This window comes from Theropithecus gelada, chromosome 12 (assembly GCF_003255815.1).
Source record: "Theropithecus gelada isolate Dixy chromosome 12, Tgel_1.0, whole genome shotgun sequence".
In the NCBI taxonomy this organism is placed as follows: Eukaryota; Metazoa; Chordata; class Mammalia; order Primates; family Cercopithecidae; genus Theropithecus; species Theropithecus gelada.
In genome coordinates, this window is record NC_037680.1 from 30667133 (window position 1) to 30686980 (window position 19848).

The 19848-nt window shown below is 39.9% G+C and overlaps 1 protein-coding gene across 1 annotated transcript in view; it reads right to left on the reverse strand.

Annotated features, from left to right (window-relative positions):
- NEB (nebulin) overlaps positions 1–19848 on the reverse strand; it is a 223573-nt gene that overhangs the window by 33476 nt on the left and 170249 nt on the right. The window contains exons 112-128 of the mRNA XM_025404794.1: positions 19334–19438; positions 19065–19169; positions 18325–18429; positions 16893–16997; positions 15415–15519; positions 13063–13167; positions 12239–12346; positions 10422–10526; positions 8704–8808; positions 8142–8246; positions 7385–7489; positions 7184–7294; positions 6389–6499; positions 5750–5851; positions 5548–5652; positions 917–1027; positions 225–329 (exon numbers count right to left, since the gene is read on the reverse strand). Of these exons, the coding sequence (XP_025260579.1) occupies positions 225–329; positions 917–1027; positions 5548–5652; positions 5750–5851; positions 6389–6499; positions 7184–7294; positions 7385–7489; positions 8142–8246; positions 8704–8808; positions 10422–10526; positions 12239–12346; positions 13063–13167; positions 15415–15519; positions 16893–16997; positions 18325–18429; positions 19065–19169; positions 19334–19438 (1803 nt within the window). The remainder of the gene's footprint in view (positions 1–224; positions 330–916; positions 1028–5547; positions 5653–5749; positions 5852–6388; positions 6500–7183; positions 7295–7384; positions 7490–8141; positions 8247–8703; positions 8809–10421; positions 10527–12238; positions 12347–13062; positions 13168–15414; positions 15520–16892; positions 16998–18324; positions 18430–19064; positions 19170–19333; positions 19439–19848) is intronic.

A 19848-nucleotide genomic window follows, 5' to 3' on the forward strand; every position in this document is an offset into this window, starting at 1 on the left:
TTAAATATTCTAAAACAAAGAAGCATTTTTGCATTCTGAGAGGTGTTATAGACAATGGAGAATTGGTAGATTAATGTTGTCATTTGGAAGAATACACTCAAATGAGAACAGTTTTGTAATCTAGTGTATCCGTAGCAAAGAAGAAGATGCATGTGGGCTCAGAGAAAGAATTTAGTTCCAAATGGGTAAAACGAGCTGTTTCTGGAGCAGATGACTGAGCTTACAGAACTGGCAAGTTGGCTTGTATTCAGGACATGATTCATGATCAGAGACTCCTTCATGTCAGTCACAGGTTTGTGAAGTTTCTTCAGGTCAGCCTTATATTTAACCTATGTGTTAAGGGCGGAAGAAAGGAAATCACATAAATAGGACGTGGAACAGCACTAATGAAAATCAAAGTGAGATAGCCCATCATCAAACAAATGCTGGAGATGGTGATGAAAAACCATACCTCATTCATAGTAGCCAGAAGGCAGAAACAACCCAAGTGTCTGTCAGCAGATGCATGGATAAACAAAATGTGGCATATACATACAATGGAATATTATTTAGCCATAAAAAGGCATGAAGTTCTGATATATCCTAGAACATGGATGGACCTTGAACATATTATGCTAAATAAGCCAGACACAAAAGGACAAATACTGTTTGATTCCATTTATATGCGCTCTCTAAAATAGGAAAATGCATAGAGACAAAAAGTAGATTAGAGGTTCCCAGGAGCTGACGGGAGGAGGGAATGGAGAGTTTTTGCTTAATGGTTATAGAGTTTCTGTTGGTATGAAAACATTTTGGAAATAGTGACAGTAGTTGGATAATATTGTGAGTGTTATAAATGCTACTGAATTGCACACTTAAAAACAGTTAAAATGGCAAATACCATGTTATATATTTTACCACAATTTTAGAAACATACCTCACTTGCAAGATTATTAGCATCTTTCATGACTTTGTAGAGCTGGCTGTCTTTTGGATTGTATTTTGGTGTCTTGCCCTTTTCTTTATCGAAATTTTCTCGGTATTTAACCTAACAGCAAATGCAAACATCCAAATTATTCCTGGCATCAATCAATTTGGGAATTGGGGAACGGTAGAAACAGAAATGCCAAAGAATATGCATTATACATAGAATGATCATATAATCTATTATCCAAACTGGGACATTTAGAGTAAAGAAGACACTATTAATAATTAAGAATGACAAGACAACAGGCATTCAAATATACCATCACTGGCCTTACTCACTTTTATATTATTCCAAGGTATAAAAAATAATCACCTCTTTCTAATGCAAAACAAAAAAAAAATGGAAAAGTCTTCAGGCTAAATTCAGAGATACGATTTAATGTACCTGATTTGGAGCATTTTAGGACTCCTAACTAGCAAAACCAACAGCAATTTAAGTCTATAAGAAATCCAGAGAGGGGCTGTAAATGATCAAGAAGGTTGAAAAATAAGGAATCTGTTAAATTAGGAGAATTTATTGTTATTTTAAAATGGTACTTTGGCTATATCATTTAAAAATTATTAAGCTTGGCCAAAAATGGTATAACTCCTGAGTAAACAAGTATTAGAGTTTGGGGATTACTGGCTTCAAGTGTGATTTCAGACTAGAAGCAGGAAAAAAGTGAGATACTTTAGAATAATGAGAAAAAATAAGATTAAATAAACTTTTAGTATACATAAAAATAAGTTTAGGTAGGCAAAGGGCTAAATAACTCCAATTTAAAAAATAAGCACAATGCCTTGCACTAATAGCTGCTCAATAAATGTGATTTGATTGAATGAAAGGAAGAGACAGTCATTATGTCTAGGTAAAATATCTAAAGAGGATGATAGCCGGGTGCGGTGGCTCATGCCTGTAATCTCAGCACTTTAGGAAGCCAAGGTGGGCAAACTGCTTGAGCCCAGGAGTTTGAGACCAGCCTGGGCAACATGCTGAAACCCCATCTCCACTAAAAATACAAAAATTAGCTGGGTATTGTGGTGCACCCCTGTAGTCCCAACTACTCAGGAGGCTGAAGCGGGAGGATCACTTGACCCTGGGAAGTGGAGGCTGCAGTGAGTCAGGATCACACCACTGCACTCCAGCCTGGGTGACAGAGCAAGACCCTGTCTCACAAAATAAATAAGAGGATTTATTTATAGGAGAATTCAACAGAATGGAAAGTGACAGAAACATCTCCTAATTGAAAAACAAATGATGCTTTTGTCAACAGTACTGTAGAATTAAGGCCAGAAGTAGAGTTCCACTAGTTATTCACTCTAGGAGGAATGGAAACTGAGCTTTTTCTAGATGTTAGCCAACCAAAAGGGCAATATTTAATCCTTAGGGAATCCTAGAGTTTCTGTTATTAAGATCAAAGACTCACACCAGTACCCCTCATGCTTCATCACTGCTCTTCACCTCCCCCAACTTGACACATCCAGCACAACAGACACAAAACAACAATGAAATCTGCCACATCAGAGAAAATGCATTCACAATGCTGAGACTCCTTTACTTTGAATAAATCCTTAGTGGAAATGCAAAGAAAAAATAAGCATGCAGAACAGTTCAGCATGATGCAGGCACACTGAGACAGACACACACAGTAAAGGAAAAAGAAATGTCAACAAATGCTACAATGGCTCTTCTCTGAGAAAGTTTCACTCTCAACATAAAGAAGTGAAGGCCTGCTAAGGAAAGTCTGAGGTGTGCGCTGATGTCTGGACCAAAGGCAACTTTTCCTAAGAGATATAGAAGTCCATAAAACTAGGAGATGTTCCCAAGAGCTGAGAAACACAGAAAAGCAAAGTAAACCAGATACGCAGAGTCAGAGTAGGGAAGAAAAGAAGCAAAAGCCCATCTCAAATGAGAAGAAAATCTGCTGCTTTTAGAAGCACGCTAAAAGTCCTATCTTTTAGAAGATACTTGTTTCTGAAGAAGTATTTTTCAAGCAGCAATCCCATTGGTTCCACTTCAGTTTCTTTTTCTTCTGTTAATTTCAAGTTAACTTCGACTTTTTTAACTGAAAAAAAGTTATGACTCCCTTCTCCACAGGAAGTCCTCTAAACAAATGCAGTTTAGTACAACTACTAATATGAATCTGAGTTCAGCACCTTTGGCCTTCCTTTTTGACTGGATCTTCTTAAAACTGTATAGTTTGAAAGGTTAAAGACATGTACTAGGCTTAGGACTCTTGGAATTCTTGGGATGGTGTTTGACTAGGGAGTAATGTAGTAAAACTACATACACTTGGCATTAGGGAATGGTGAAGCTTTTTCCTGTTAATCATGGAAGCTAAGAGGCAACTCTGCAATGCCATGTATCGGTAAGTGGCAGCCTCTGGGGTTTATAATCCCATCAGGCTCAGAAATTGGGCCTATTATGGATGTAGTATAGGAAAGTGATTTTGAATTAATTATATTTTTAGGAGTTTAATTGTATTTAAAGTTTAAGATCTAATTTTTTAGCTCCTTTTTAGTGAATTGAGATGTATACTGGTACATCTAAAGACAGAAAAACAGTCCCGAGAATTAGAAAAGCTATTAAAAGTGTATACTGTTGATTCATAGTAGGCCTGAACTGAGAAACTATATTAAACACAAATCTTCAGTATATTAAAAATCAAAAATGGCAAATAACTTCAGAAGAAGCAGAGGTTTCTTTGGTTGAAGATGAGATTCGATTCTCTGTTTTAATTTCATCATTTAATTTGATCAGTGTCAGCAACCTAACATACACATACATTGGGAGGCCATCTCTGAGTCTAGTCTACCTTCCTATTCCAAATGGTAAGTTCCAGATGGAAAGTTTCATGCAGGAAAAGAAAGATGTGTGCAAAAGTATATCCTCCAACAAATTTCCACAGCAATCTACATGTTCCAACACAAAATCAACAGAAAAGAGTGCAACCTGGTCAGTCCCCTGACCAATGCCAAGAAAGTAGACAAGAATCAGAGGAAGACAAATAATGACTTGCTGGTCTCAGTCTTTCTTACATCACTGATGAGTACATTAATTTTCTTAAGATGCCTCATCATAGGGGTGTCATAAGATGCAGCGCCGTGCCCTCTCCTTTGGCCTTTGAGGTATTCCGCCTAGAGTACGCAGCAAGACAGCAAAGTCAGAACAGAGAGAGCCCACACACAGCTGAAGCTCCCTTGGGCCCAGGGCCACACCATGAAGCTGTCATTCCGGAGACCAGCTTTCACACGAAGTGAATGTCCCATTCTCCATACCATAGGATTCACTTAGGATTAGAAACAGGAGCCTCTTGATTTTCAAAAACAATAAAGTTTTCAAAATTTCAACATCACAGTCATTTCTTTGTTTTTAAATGATAATGATATGACCTTGTACATTAAAAACATTTTTTGCATTAGTAAGTTCTAGTTATATCTCATTACTCTTAGAGAATCCGCTGTTTTTTTGTTGGTGATCCCCTATCTTAGTTTCAGATACTTATACAATTCCATTAATTTACAATAAAATATGTTATATAGGAATTTTAAGTTTAAAAACTTTTAAAAAATAATATTTGCTTTTCATCAGTCATCTGACCCTTTTGTGTTTTCATAATTCTAACTTGTTCTGTCACTTGACATTACTGCATTATATCTTCCAAAAGATTGGAATCCCGTGTTTGCTAATGCTGAAAGTCAGTCACTCACAACAACCAAATGTATATCCCAAACCTATTTCTTCAAACAGATACCTGAGAGAACAGACAAGGAAAAAGAAGGTAGGATATGTAAATTGGAGGAGAAATAAGATATTCTTAAGCTAAAGTCCTATAGGATCAAACTTGCACTCTGACAAATCTGGTGGTAGATGATGGGATCTCTGAGCTAAAGTTTGAAAACCTGTCATAACTTGGGGAATTTTAGATAATTGGTCTAACAAGAGAAAATAAGTCATGTGGTAACTGGGTTTGGGCAATACATTTCTGAGTCCATTTGCTTCTCAATAACATGAAATCTGCAAGAATGTGGCATTCTCCATCAGCACCCTGTGCATACCCTGATCAAACATTTACTTGCCAAACAAAATTTTAATGATTTATCCACGGACAAGTAATCTGAAGACATCTGCTCATCCCTACTTCCTAGCCCAGGCCGTTAATATATGTATGTTAAATGAAAAAAAATGAATATTTTCATCTGGCTGGATTCTAGAAGTTCGAATTTCATGGCTCTTCATGTTAAATCTACCCCTGGTGACTCAAGTATGAATCAGACCCCGAGGATGAAACTCTTAAGGCCTGGGGAGAGGTTCCAGTAGGACCTCATGAGCTGCTGTTTTTGTCACATAAAGATAGTTAAGCACACACAGACACCCAGACAAATGCCCATAAATGGAAAAGTGGAGGACAAGAAAGGTCTAGACTGCTTAGAGGGAAACAAGAAAAGGCCCTCAGTGCACGTTTTATAACTCTTGGAAGCTTTGCAGTACTATTACAGACCCAGCATCCCTTTGCATTGTCAATGTGGAAATCACTTCTTCCTGCAAGGTCTTTTATAATTTCCTCACATGAGAGCCACCAGTGCACCCATCTGCATTACCTGGCTGCTCAGCTTGGCTGCCTTCTTGGCCATTTCTATGTCTGGGCGACCGAGCATGCTTAAGCCGTGGCTGCCCTCCTTGCGGTGCTTTGCTCTGTACTCCACCTGAATTAGAAAACCAAAATGGGCAATAGGTGATGGTTGCCTGGCATGCCTTGGCAGTGGCTGTTGGGGACTGGGGACATTTTAATGACACCCTTACCTCACTGGCCTGTTTGGCTGCCTGTGTGGCCTTCTTGATGTCTGGTCGATCGGCCACTGTGGTGTAATGCAGGTTCTCTTTGGCATCTTTTCTGTAAGCGACCTTTATTGGGGAAGAAAATGTTTACTCAAGAGATATGTTTTTTTTTTTTTTTTTTTTTTTTTTAAGATGGAATCTCACTCTGTTGCCCAGGCTTGAGTGCAGTGGTACAGTCTCAGCTCACTGCAGCCTGTCTCTCAGGTTCAAGTGATTCTTCTACATCAGCCTCCCGAGTAGCTGGGGACTACAGGTGCGCACCACCATGCCTGACTGATTTTTGTATTTTTAGTAGAGACAGGGTTTCACCATATTGGCCAGGCTGGTCTCGAACTCCTGACCTCGTGATCTGCCTGTCTTGGGCTCCCAAAGTGCTGGGATTATAGGCGTGAGCCACTGCACCCAGCTGAGATACGCCCTTTCTAAAAGTCCCCATTAAGCACAATCAGCTTTTTTCCTTAAACCCAAACCAATTCTCACTACTAACTTTTTGAAACTACCACAGAGGAATTAGAGTGACCACACACTGGAACAAGAGAATGCACCAATTTGGGTTCCACTGCTTCAAATGGGTCCCGGAGAATGTTGACAGGGAAAACTTACATCACTTTGCTTCTTGGCCACTTCCATAGCATGTTTCACCTCTGGTGGCTCCAGCATGATGGAGTAGTTGGATTTTCCTTTCTCCTTGACAAACTTCTTTTTGTAATTTGTCTAAATAGAGCCAGAATTACTTCTATGAGCAGGGGAAGCTGGGAACAGAGTTAGTTTACTTGAAGAACTGTGAAATCTCCAGGAAAATCCCTGCTCCCCATTTTGGCATCAGTCTGGGACTTAGATAAGACCCATATTCTAGTTCTTCTCTGTCATTTGTGTTCTGCAACCCAACACTAGAACCACCTGGCAATCTTTAGAGAACCTGGGTACAGGCAAATTAAGCTCTTTTATTTACCATTTCTACCTTTTAAAAATATATGGGACCATATGGGACTCCTATAATACCGAGGTTACTACAGCATTATTGATAAAGATAGAGCAGGCAGAGATTACTAAGGCCCAAAGAGGTAGTTTTACCTTTCTAAAATTGGGTAGGAGTTTAATAATAGGAGAGGCCACTCTGAATCAGCAATGTTTCCTTCTGTTATTGATAGGTTAGTAACATCTGATATGGCTACATTACACGTCCTATAGCAAAACCCACATTTGCCATAATTGCCAGAATTGGAAAGCCAATAAATACTGGGTCATTTTAAAAATCAGAGTTTAAGGTTCACATGTAGATACTGATAGAAAGAGTGAAGCTACATTAAGGAAGCCAAAGGCAGCTGACACTATTTCACCAGATTCTACAGTCAAGTGGCATTGTTGCTGCCAAGAGAGCGGTGGTTGGTCACTCACATCACTGACGTGCTTGGTCACTTCCTTGACGTGAACAGTGTCCCGCGTCTCTGGTAGTGTTGTGTATGAGCCCTGTGCCAAGTGCTTCTTGACATGGTCCTTGTACTTGTTCTGGAGGAATCCATAGAGAGCTCGTTAAGGCATCTGCCTGGGGTGTTCTCCCAAGAGGGAGGCAGAACTCATGGGCGGCTGGGGGGTTACCTCAGACACCAGGTGGCTGACAGTCTTTGCCAGCAGGATCTGAGGCGTGTCAGGTACGGCATGGCAGGTTCCTCTTTCCTTGACATGTTTCTCTTTGTATTTCAGCTGCAGGGGTAGGAAAAAGGGCATTTCTTTAGCTCCACTGGATATCCTACATATTTTTATTACACCCCCAAACCACTAGAACAGCATCGTTGACAATACTAAACTCAATAAAAGATGTGATACTTGCAAATCTTGGGAAATATTCAAAAGGGTTTTTTCCTTATCTCTAGCAAGTTGCGGTTTTAATAACAATCAAAATGGATCTCGTGATGAATCTTTACATAGTCAGAGTTACGTTCACAGCATTCTCAGATACGCCATTTGTCCCTCCCAGAATCCCTGGGAGGCATTATTATTCCTTCTTTACAGAGGAGGAAACTGTAGTGAAGGGAAAATATGATCCCATAGAAAACAAATCATGGTGTTTCCATCAAGAGTCCAGCCAGGCCTTCAGGGTCCTAATTCCTGCTGTGTGAACTCTCTGCTGGTGCAGTATAAATCAAGGATTGTCACCTGGATTTAATGGCCCTTGCACTGCTGCTGCCCTGCTTGACTGCTGGTGCCCATCACAGGATAGGCCATAATTCAGGACCCATACCTGAGCCCTGATGGAAGCAGCTCTTCTCCATCCTTCCCTGGTGTCCCTGGGGACTGTACCATGGAAGATGGCCCTGAGTGAGATTAGGCATCATGGAAGGAACTAGATACTTACATCACTTTCTATTAAAGTATTCCTGAGGGCCAGCACCGTGTTTTTGTCATCAGTGACAGAAAGCTTGCAACCCTTGAGGAACTCCCGGTCCAGCTTATATTCAAACTGTTACAGAAGAAAGGCAGAAGAAAAGGGAAGGGTCACAGCACAGGAGGAAGCTGGGCATTTAATTAAACCCACAGGGAGTCCTCTTAAGGAGAGAACGAAGACTTGCTACCAGAATGAGGGAAGGGCTTCTTGGTCCCTCACTGCATTTTGGACTCCTCCTTTTCAGCCCAGCTGCCAGGACCAAGCCCCTCCATCCTCAGTCTTCCGCCAGACTCTCCCCAGCCTCAGTCAGAACTCAGCCATTTGTGTCCAGGCCCAGCCAAAGGAGAATAGGCTCCATGGGCAGGTTTGGGTACTGAGCTCGCCTATCGCTCCCCCAACCATCCTCTGCTCCTTCTTGGATCTCAAACGAGCAAGGGTTAACACCCATGACAGTGGTTATTATAAATAATGATTCATTGTATTTCTCAGGTGCAGTATGCAGTTACGATCATCTATGTCTGTCCTGTCTTACGTCACTCTGCTGCAGGGATGACTTGGCGGCCTGGAGGAAGTCCGGTCGGTCAGGGGTCCACTTCCAGTGGGCCTTGGTGGCCTCATACTGTTTCTTATAGTCCAGCTGTTTTTAACAGAAGAAAGAAATCACTTGATTCAGTAGGCTAAATTCATAAACACACACGGCACAGAGGGGCTCTTGCATTTTAAAACATCTCAAATCATGATTCCTAATGCAAGAGGGAACCCCAATTAAAATTTCTGTACAATTTATGCAGCTAGTCAACCACTCAGAGGTCATCTGTTGGGAGCTTGTGGTCCCAAAATAGACGCTAAAATTTTTAAAGGCCTCCAGGTGAAAGGATTCTTTAGTCTCTCTAGCTCTGCCAGTCCAGCCCAATCATCTTCAGAATCGAGTACTTTTAATTTCTAACTAAATTCAGTTTTAATTTTTAACAAAAATTATCAAACACTAGGTATTTATTGTGTGCTAGGCACTTTTCTAAGTTCTTTACAAATTACAGAATTAAATGAATTATAAAATTTTATAAAATTAATTCACCAAATCTTCATAACAACTGCATGAAATAGACAGCTGAAGAACCGGATGGAAAGGTTAAGTAAACTTTCCAAGGTGGGACTATTAGCAATTGGTGGAGCTGGAATTTAAACCCAGGCACTCTGGCCTCAGAGGTGCTTGCACGCTTCCTAGACTCTTCAGGGCTGGGAACTGGCTGCATTGGGCCAAATCTCAGCTACAGAAATGTATGTAATTTAATTTGAGTGTCCATGGGAGGGGCCTGCACTATTAGGCACATTTCTTTCCTCATTCTGTCTTTTTAAAATTGAGGTATAATTTATACACAATATAATGCACATGCTTTTATGTATACTATTTGATAAGGGTTTTTTTCCCCTCATTTTATTTTGAAAAATTTCAAATATACAAAAAAGTTGTAAGAATATTACAGAGAATACCCATACAACCTGGATTTTGCAAGGTACATTTTACTGCATTTGCTTTATCTCACATCTATCCTTCTATCCCTCTACCCTCAATCCATCCTCAGGATACCTACAAGCTCTTTGCCAGCTCCTACAGGCATTACAGTTTGCTAGCCCTCATAAATATAAGTCCCCTCTGGCACTAGTGGGTACTAATTGGGTTTTAATGGTTTCATTGTATAACCATTTAATATATTTTTAAGAAGTCAGTGCTCATCTAAATGCACAAAATTATTTCTGTAGTTGAGGCCTTAAGATGCCGCACCCAAGAAGAGAGTCAATGCAGGGAACATCTGAGCAGGAAGAAGGTCTAGGCCAATGCCTGATGGCACCAAATGGCTCAATGTTTTTTCATCAGAAGAAGCAGATTGTAGAGTTTGAGGCAGGAGGAGAGCACAGGGGAAGAGAATGAAAACTGTTCAGGCACTTTCCAAAAATGCAACCTATGTTTCAGAATTAAATGTCCCATTTCTCAGCCACCCACCACAAGAACTGAGTGGGTGTAGCATCCATGGCATGGGATGAGGCCTCTCTTGCTCTTCCCCATGCTCCTTTGTGAGGACCAATGCAGCATTTATATTTTAGCATCATTGTTCATGCTCCTGGGGCCTGACTCTTGCTTTGGAATCAATCACTAGAGCTCAACTGCCTGAAGAGATGTAAAAAGAGGCCATGTGTCCTACAGAAGCTGGCAAATCCCCCACCATGCTTGGGGAAGTTTCTGGAACTTACATTGGTGTTGACTTTGTAGGCGTCCTTGGCTGCTTTGATATGAACAGCATCTGGCTCAATGGTGCAGTTGGATTTATTTCTTTGGTATACTTCTTTGTATTTCAGCTGTGGGAGGAAACACAGTGACAAGATTAATTTTTTTATAGCAGCATACTGAGCATCTTAAAAAACAAGAAATTAAATCCATGCATGACTATAGTACATAGTGCTCCTTAAGATGGAATTTTAAAAATCTGCTGAGGAGCAAGGATACAGCCATGCAGAGATGCACCTTCCTATCTCAAATCAGGGCACACTGACTGTGGTCATCAGTGTCGCCATATAATTTTTTTTTTTTTTTTTTTAACGGAGTCTCTCTCTGTCGTCCAGGCTGGAGTACAATGGTGCGATCTCTGCAACCTCTGCCTCCCAGTTTCAAGCAATTCTCCTGCCTCAGCCTCCTGAGTAGCTAGGACCACAGGCATGTGCCACCTCGCCCAGCTAATTTTGTATTTTAGTAGAGATGGGGTTTCCCCATGTTGGCCAGGCTGGTCTTGAACTCCTGACCTCGGGTGATCCGCCCACCTCAGCCTTTCAAAGTGCTGGGATTACATGTGCGAGCCACCGTGCCCAGCCTGCCATATAATTCATGTTTCTGTGCTTGGGCTGAAAGGACCGGTTGGACAGCTATTCATTCAAGTTTTCCTTTCCCCAAATCAGTAAATCCTGTGTTCAGAACATCTTGATAACTGCTGATGGAAGAGAAGCCTTTCCCCACCAGCTCACCCAGACAGAATTAGTCTTGCTGTCCTTCTATGCTCCCGCAGTTCTAGCTATTATCATGTCATGTTATAATTTTTTTTTAATCTGCCTATTCTTTCCATTAAAAAGAACTCCTTAAGGGCAAAGACTGTTTGTCATCCATCATCTCATTCCTAGTGTCAGGGACATAGACACTAAATATTTGATAAATGAATGAACTGATGGATACAGCAATCATTCTACCTTTTAAAAATATATGGAACCATATATTGTCATTGCTAGAGACATACCTAGCAAGTTTTGGTATATGTGGGTTTGGATAGGAGGGAGAGGCATGGGGAAGGCGTAGCCTCTGCAGGCCCAACAGGCAGTTTTTCCATCCTGGGCCTGGGACTTACAGCTTCACCCACTTTTGCTCTTCTTAAATTTCAGGGCCCAGGGCCTCAATCTGGGCTTTCTCATTAATCGTTGGGGAAGGATCCTAGGTTTTAATGTGATTAAGGCCAAAGTAAACTGTTCCAAGGGAGCCGTAGTGGGGTTTACTAACGTGATCATAGGAATCAGAATTTTCCTGGCTTCACCATAGACCTTTTTTACCAGTTTACTAATCAGTATCTTTAGGAGAAAGTCATGGAAATTCATTTTTAAAAAATCAGTACCTCAGGATATGTTTAAGCCAAGTGGAGAGCCATCTGGGGAGAAGTCCAAGGCATGTGGAGAGGTCACATGAAGGAGTTCCTGTCTCATCTACACAATAGCCCAGCTCCCAGCCCACAGCCATCACCAATGGCCAGCCATGGGGGTGAGCCACCTGGATGTCCTGGCTTGACTGAGCCCCAGGTGTCTGCCAGCAACATGGGGAATAGGGCTACTCAACTGTGTCCAGTCAACTTACGGAATCATGAGCAAAAGAGATGACTGTTATTTTAAGCCACTAAGTTTTAGGGTGGTTGTTACACAGGAATAGATAACTGGGTTATCTATGTAATGTATCACTGTATGTAAACCAGGGTTTGTTACATCACATTAGAAGGAGGCCAAGATGAGAGGGACTGCTAAGCCATTCTAGTACTTACATCACTGACTTCATCTTTAACTTTGCGGACATGCAGCAACATGGGCGTGTCGTGGATTGTGGTGTAGCCTCTGGGTTTGGCCTTGTTGTATTCCAATTTATAAAGGATCTGAAAGAGATCAAAAAGCAGAAAGAATCATGTCATTGCTCTCAATGTATAATATCAAAATATAAATGCAAAGTGTTTTTCTGAGTGGTTATAAAGGAAAGAGAATTCTGTGAATTTGACAGGTACTTTCATGCTCTCTGCTAAGACCTCACTGTTTCCAGCTGGTATGTCTGCCAGTTTGGTCACAACAATGCCTTTTTTTTTTTTTTTTTTTATACAGAATTTATCTTACTCTGCCACCCAGACTGGAGTGCAGTGGCGTGATCTTGGCTTATTGCAACCTTCATCTCCCGGGCTCAAGCAATTATCATGCCTCAGCCTCCTGAGTAGCTGGGACCACAGGCGTGCACCACCACATCTGGCTAATTTTTATATTTTTAGTAGAGATGGGGTTTGGCCATATTGGCCAGGCTGGTCTCAAACTCCTGGCCTCAAGTGATCCACCTGCCTCAGCTTCCCAGAGTGCTGGGATTACAGGCATGAGCCACCGTGCCTGGCCACAAAAATTCTTTAGTGGGGAGGAGAATCCTGTGCATAACAAGGCATCTCATACCACTGCCTCCCTCCCACTAAATTGCAGACCATCCCAGACTATCCCAGCACTATCCTCCCACTAAATGGAGAGTATCCCAGACTTTGTGACAATTTAAAATGCCCCTCAATGTCTGCAGATGCCCCCTGAGTTTGAGAAGGTATTCAGTGTTACTTGCACTTACATCACTGATTTGTTTGTTGACTTTTGTAGTACGCAGGTGTTCTGGAGTATCCACAATTGAGGTAAATTTGTCCTTTGATTTTTCATAGTTTTTCCTGTATTTGATCTAAATTGTGGAAGAGAAGAGTTAGCTCTTGAAACACCAGAGTAGGAGATGGTATCTAGCTTTCTCTTTAATTCCTAACTGGAAATGTTTACTATAAATTTGTGTCTGATAGCAAAAGTGTAATGGAGTGAGCAGATAGTACTACTACTAATTTCCTCTTTTTTTTTTTTTTTTTCTCCGAGTGGAGTCTTGCTCTGTCACCCAGGCTGGAGTGCAGTGGTGCAATCTTGGCTCACTGCAACCTCCACCTCCTGGGTTCAAGCAATTCTCCTGCCTCACCCTCCTAAGTTCCAATGTTTTATACACATGTACTCGGAGGCCCCCAGAGGTTACAAGACTGACCCAAGGGCACATTTAGACCTAATCTCAGAGCAGGACTAGAACCTGTTCTCTGGAGTCTGATAAATATTGTTTTACTCACAACATATTGTATTGAACATGTACAATCTCCAAAGGCATTTTTCCATATCAAAGATGAAACAGGGATGTAAAATAAAGAATAAGTATATATGGCTTGAAGTATTTATCATTTTAAAAAATTCATTTGTTTTTGCAATTTTCAAGTCATAATTATTTTCATGCACAGAAGCTGTTTTAAGCAGGACAGATACAGAGAGCACCATAAAATTTCATGCACAACTATTTGAGGATCATATAAGGACAAAGGAGGAAGTTCAGGCAAACAGGATATTTACAGGGATAGCTTAACCTCCTCATTTCACGTATTGATTTCATAAACTAAAATGACAAAACAAGTTGCTAATAGAAAAGCTCAATTAACTTTTTTTATGTCTGGGAAAAATGGTATTTTACTAACATTCTGGTAGTTACCAATTATCAGTTTATTGCTGCATCAAATTTACCTTTCAGCATGTGCTGGAAAGTGCATGCTTCAGTTGGCCTCCTAAAAAGGCATTATTATCAGAGACACTGTTAACCAGTGTGTGTGGGATCAGATGTGCTGGAAATAACCTAGCAATTCAGCATCAAAGTCAAGAGGCGCCATGAACATATACAATATTCATAGAGCTGCACGGTAATCCTTATCTCCCCGCAACAGTTGTAGTGATAATTGAACAAGGGACACATTAGATGAAAACATTAAATATTCAGACCTTTTACATGCTGTTTAATCTACTTACTATCTTCAATCTCTGAGGAATCTATTTCTTTGAGGCAAATACCGAAAAGTATAAATTAATGTTATACCAATTTGGAAATAACACTTGAAAGAATCAGTTAATTTTATTAAGAGTTCTGAAAGTGTCAAATGATGTATGTACAGATGACCACTGTCCCATCACCTTTGGCCACATTCAGAGGTCATTTACAAGGAATGAATATTTACGTAGCTTTACCATGTGAAGCCAGCATGGGCAGGGAGTGGGAGAGGAAATCAATGAAAGCATACAAGGGAATGCATCCAAGACTTCTAAACCTCCTTCTTCACATCCCATCAGACATTACCTGGCTCCACATATGTGAATTGTAGAGAGCAGTCAACATATCTGGACGCAGAATTTCATTACATCCATGTTGCAGAAACATCTTGGCACTAGATTTATATTTTCTCTGTCCATGCAAAGAGCAGTGAAGCACAAAAGAGACTTATGAAGACAGAAAAGAACACGGCTCTATATCCCAGTCACCTCTGAGTGAAGAGATGTAGGCATACACACTTTATGTACTCACGTATGTGTAGGTGAAGACATCAAATATGTCATAATGCCAAGCAGAATGACTGCAATGCTTGTGGTTGACCATTCATAGTCCTTGTGAATAGGGTATGATACAGCTAGTTTCACTTATGTTACCACCAAAATAGCTTTATAGAAAAGACAACATGTTTGGAATAGAAAGATACATAGTAAGGAGTTATGTCTTCTTTCCTTCCATTAATTTTTGTTTTTTTGTTGTTGCTGTTGTTTGTTCACTTGTTTTTTGCTTTTGCAACTCAATCTGCAATTTACAGTTGCAGTTTTCAAACAGGTTCTCTAGTAGAGTAAAGGATGGGAGGACTCAGCTTTTCCTTTCATCTTCACCACAGCACAAGTGAGAACACAGAGCATGGACTGGCGCACTCAAATAGCTGATAGGCTCTTTGGGTGGCTAGACAGATACTTTGAAACAGAACAGCCCAATATCATAGGCAGAACCTATGACATCCTTGCAGCAGACGGGACGACATCTCATGAGAACCCAGGAGCACAGTCCTGCCTGGGCCACCGGCCAGCCCCATCACAGTACCTGACTGATCTGGTCGCCTGCGGTCTTAGCCAGCAGATGTCTAGGCTCATCGACTACCAGGTGGTATTTATCTTTCCGCTGCTCATAATCAGCTCTGTATTTTTTCTGCTCAAACATCATAGCATATTATAGCAAGAGTACAACTTCAAGGCTACACAGAAATGTCTCAAGGGAAACACTCCAGAGGGCCAGAACATGTCATCTCTAGTGGCGGGCTCCCAACATACCCAAGTCAATAAAAACAGGGAAGCAAAGAGAGTCAAGTGAAGGAAGATTACCTGAAGAAGGCTGGAGTGTGGGATAGGTTACATTTATGACACTGAAATTAGAGTTCCTTGTGCCCATTTTCCATCTTTACATATGATGCCATTAGCAACATTAGGTTTTATGGCATTTAACAGTATATTTAAAATAGGGTACTGATAAGCTACAGGTTTACTATCTAAGGCTGTGAGAATCTCAAAGCATAACTGATGCTAAAACATCCATGGGAAATTTGTAATAGTCTTCTAATGCTATTAATGTATTGGATTATAAAGGAGACCTGGAAATTCTTCATGAAATAGAAAAACAGAAACAAAATATATCAAGACTATATTCATAGGAAGCTACTGGCAGTAATTCTTCAGGGTTGTCCAGTCTGGAAATCTACTGAAAGTGAACAATCAAATGTAAAGACAACAAACAACAAAAAAGTCATACATTTAAGTAAATAGACCATTGGCTACATTTTCATTTTTAGATACATTGTACTAATTTTCTCATGTAATTTTTGAACTTATGGAAACCTGTGAAAAATCTGAAAATAGGAAATTAAATACAACTTTAACTACAAAGCCATCCCAATGTTATAAAACCATCCAAACTAAAAAAATTCACAGCTTGTTTATTTTAGCCATCTTGAGCTAAATTTAAATTATCGAAAAGATGGTTACAGGAAAGGCTGGATAAAATAGAAAGAAAAAATTGGGGTGCAAATGGATACTTCTGTGCACCCATATATGTGGGAGTAACAATGGCAATATCTTTGAAGCATGAATCACAACTATTCCTTTAGCATAGCTCTTCTAACCACTGACATTTTGGTGCCTTAGTAGAGGATACTAAATTAACCTTGAACTTCTGCGTCTCCCAAATCTACACAATATTCTATATAAGGGAGTTCCGCCGACAGTCAAGAAAATCCTTTACCTCCCTGGTATTGTCACCCGCGGGCTGTGCTGCCCTGTGTTTGTGCAGAGGTGCTGATGTTCGCAGGACTCTCCCACCACTGAACGGTCCCTTTACTTGTTCTTATCTGTAGTTTGCCAGAGCTTGCTGGATGGTGACATTATAGTCCTTTCCAAATCTTTAGTTAAAATGAAAACTTAGGATGGCTTTCCTGTCATTCTGTGTATTGGGCTTTAATTTAAAAAAAACTCTGAGACTTCCTTTAGGGAATTGAATAGGGTTAATTGGAGCAGTTTATTCATACATACCTCATTCATCAATTGAGTTGCATACTTGAAATGCCTATTGATTGGACAGTCGGCAACATACTTGAAATCTGACTTCGTCCTTTCAAATACTTCTTTATACTTATACTAGAAAAAACAGAACATAGTTACTTGACAGCAGGCTATGATTATCTTAAGAATGAGACATGCTGTTTATCATATCATATAATTGTGATAATTAATTCCTATTCAGAGCTAACACATATTTGTTTGTTGGTTTGTTTTGAGACAGGGTTTCACTCTTTTGCCCAGGCTGGAGTGCAGGGCATAGTCATAGCTCATTGCAACCTTCGCCTCCCAGGCTCAATCGATGTTCCCACCTCAGCCTCCCAAGTAGGTGGGACTACAGGTGGTACACCACTACTCCTGGTTAATTTATGTATATTTTGTAGCAATGGGGTTTTGTCATGTTGCCCAGGCTGGTCTCGAACTCCTGGGCTCAGGCTATCCACCTGCCTTGGCTTCCCAAAGTGCTGGGATTACATGCGTGAGCCACAGAACCCAGCCAAGCTAACACATATTTACTGATTGTTTATTCTGCCTCCAAGGCAATGAAGGGTAGAACTGCCTAGATGTCTTGAAAACTGGCCCAAAAGTGGACACTAGAAAATGCTTCCATTGAATGGATGCTGAATAGACTTATTTTCCATATTGGGCAAAAATCTAAATATTATAATTATTATTTAACTTTGAAAGTATTTTCATGTGCACTTGAAGGTTTTTAGTACATTAATTTGAAGATAGTTTTCCAGCAATTAATTAGATAATCATAATCTTCTAAGAGCAGGTGTGGGGTATGACCCTGTTTTTAAACATGCCACCTGTTTTTAAACAGCTTCATGAATTAGAATGGGTTTCACCATTCCACGGTGTTGTAACAAACAAAGAAGAATGTGCCCTAGAATGAATTTGGCCCACATCTTCTTAGACGTTTTATTTACTACCTGGCATTTTTCAGGAAAAAGTTTGCTGGATCATCTCGTACAGCTCAAATGCAAGTGAATTGAATTGCTTTATTTTGTAAATAGGAAAATGAGGCCATAAAAACTAGATGGTTTGCCTCACATCATACATTATTTGTGGATTAAGATAACCCCACTTTATATTGGCTATCATATCAGCTTTAATAGGAGAAACTACCCAGAGACATATTAATAAGGAGAGAGTTCTAGAAGAATCATGAGGGGCTGAACTGAGATGACTTTTCATCAAATTCAAATAAGTGCCTTCAGTCAATGAGGTTAATACCCAAGAGTTCCCTAGGAGTGAACAATTCAGCATGTACTCAAACTATAAGGTCTAGAAGCCATGATACGGATGGAAACGTGAAGGACGATTTCCTCAGTGCTAATTCTCTCTGTGGGTACAGGTATGTGTCAAATGGATGTGGCCAATTCTCCTTGAATATATATACCTTGCTGTAGAGAGTCTTGTTCTTTTCAGCCAGAGTGAAATCAGGGGTATCATAAGCATAGCAACCAATGCCTTTAAGCCAAGTTAAGTCTTCCTTATATTTTACCTGGGAGAAGAAGAATATCAAAGAGTTCTAAGAAGCCATCTCCAAACAGCAATAAGTTAGTATCTATACAAGAGGAACAAACAGAAGCCCCACCCCTTGAGGTATATGAAATAATAAAGTATTAAAACAATTATTTAAAAGAAGTTTCCAGTAATACTGACCGCTGGTATATTGTTCTATAACACATGGAAGTTTTCCATTTTTAATACTAATTAAAGCAATTCAAATTTAACAGGCATACTTTCCTAGAGAGTATATCTTTAACTTGGCAGCTATATTTTCATACACAGAGTTGAACTTTCTAAGTGAGCACTGTTATGTGTCTTAATTGCTTCATGAAGTTGTCACTTCAATGGATCAAAAATAGGCTATTTCCTAAATGATATATATCACTTCCAGTACTGTAATATGGTATCATACATTTAGGAGAAAAATAGGTTTATAAATTTGAATATACATTTCCTTCTCCCAAGTTGACATTCACTCACTTAGCAATTGAGTTTTATGATTTAAACATCTACACACAAAATCTAAAATCTAGCCAAGTGTTTCTTCAGTTTTTATGAAGTGTTTTATTTCAGAGCTTAAATGGGAATATGAATTTATATGTGAAAACAGAAGATGTCAACACTCACATCACTGACTGCGTCAGTGACTGCTCGGTGGTGGAAATGCTCCGGACGATCAGGAATGGACCTCCAGATACCCAGCTGGCTCATGTAGTTCTCCTTGTATTTTATCTGTTATGAAAAACACAAAGACAGCTATAAGTCTTACCCAAAGTTAATGTAAATATGGCTTCTTCTCTCTGGAGAACTTTAGAAGAGGGAGATTGCTAAAAAATATATGTATCTATATGGTGAGTTATAGAGCCCAACACAAGTAGAAATATTTAGGGACATACTTTACTGATGTCATCTGTGACTTTGCGATGATAGACAATGTCTAGGGCATCTTTCACTGTGTGATATTTTCCTTTGGTCTTTTGAAATGTTTCTTTGTAGCGTAGCTAGAAAGAAAAAGCACATGAATTACAAAAAACTACCAAGTTAAATAACTGAGCTCTTTTACGCTTGAACTCTCTTGTCTTCTCTCTTTCGTTTTCCCATGAATACACTTAGGAAAAATTTAAAAGCTTTTTTCAGACCCTAGAAGAGAAAAAGAACATTAGGGAAAACTGATGAAATCCAAAGAAACTATGGAATTTAACTGATCATAATGTATCAATCTTGGTTCATTGGTCATGGCAAATCTACGATGGTGATACAGGTGTTGGCAACAGGAGAATAGGGGCGTTCCCCTGGGTGTGGGGCATGTGAGAACTCTGTACTATCTTTGCCACTTTTTGGTAAATCTAAGACTACTTAAAATAAAAAGTTTTTTAAAATGGAAAACATAAACCAAAAGCTCATTTGAGAG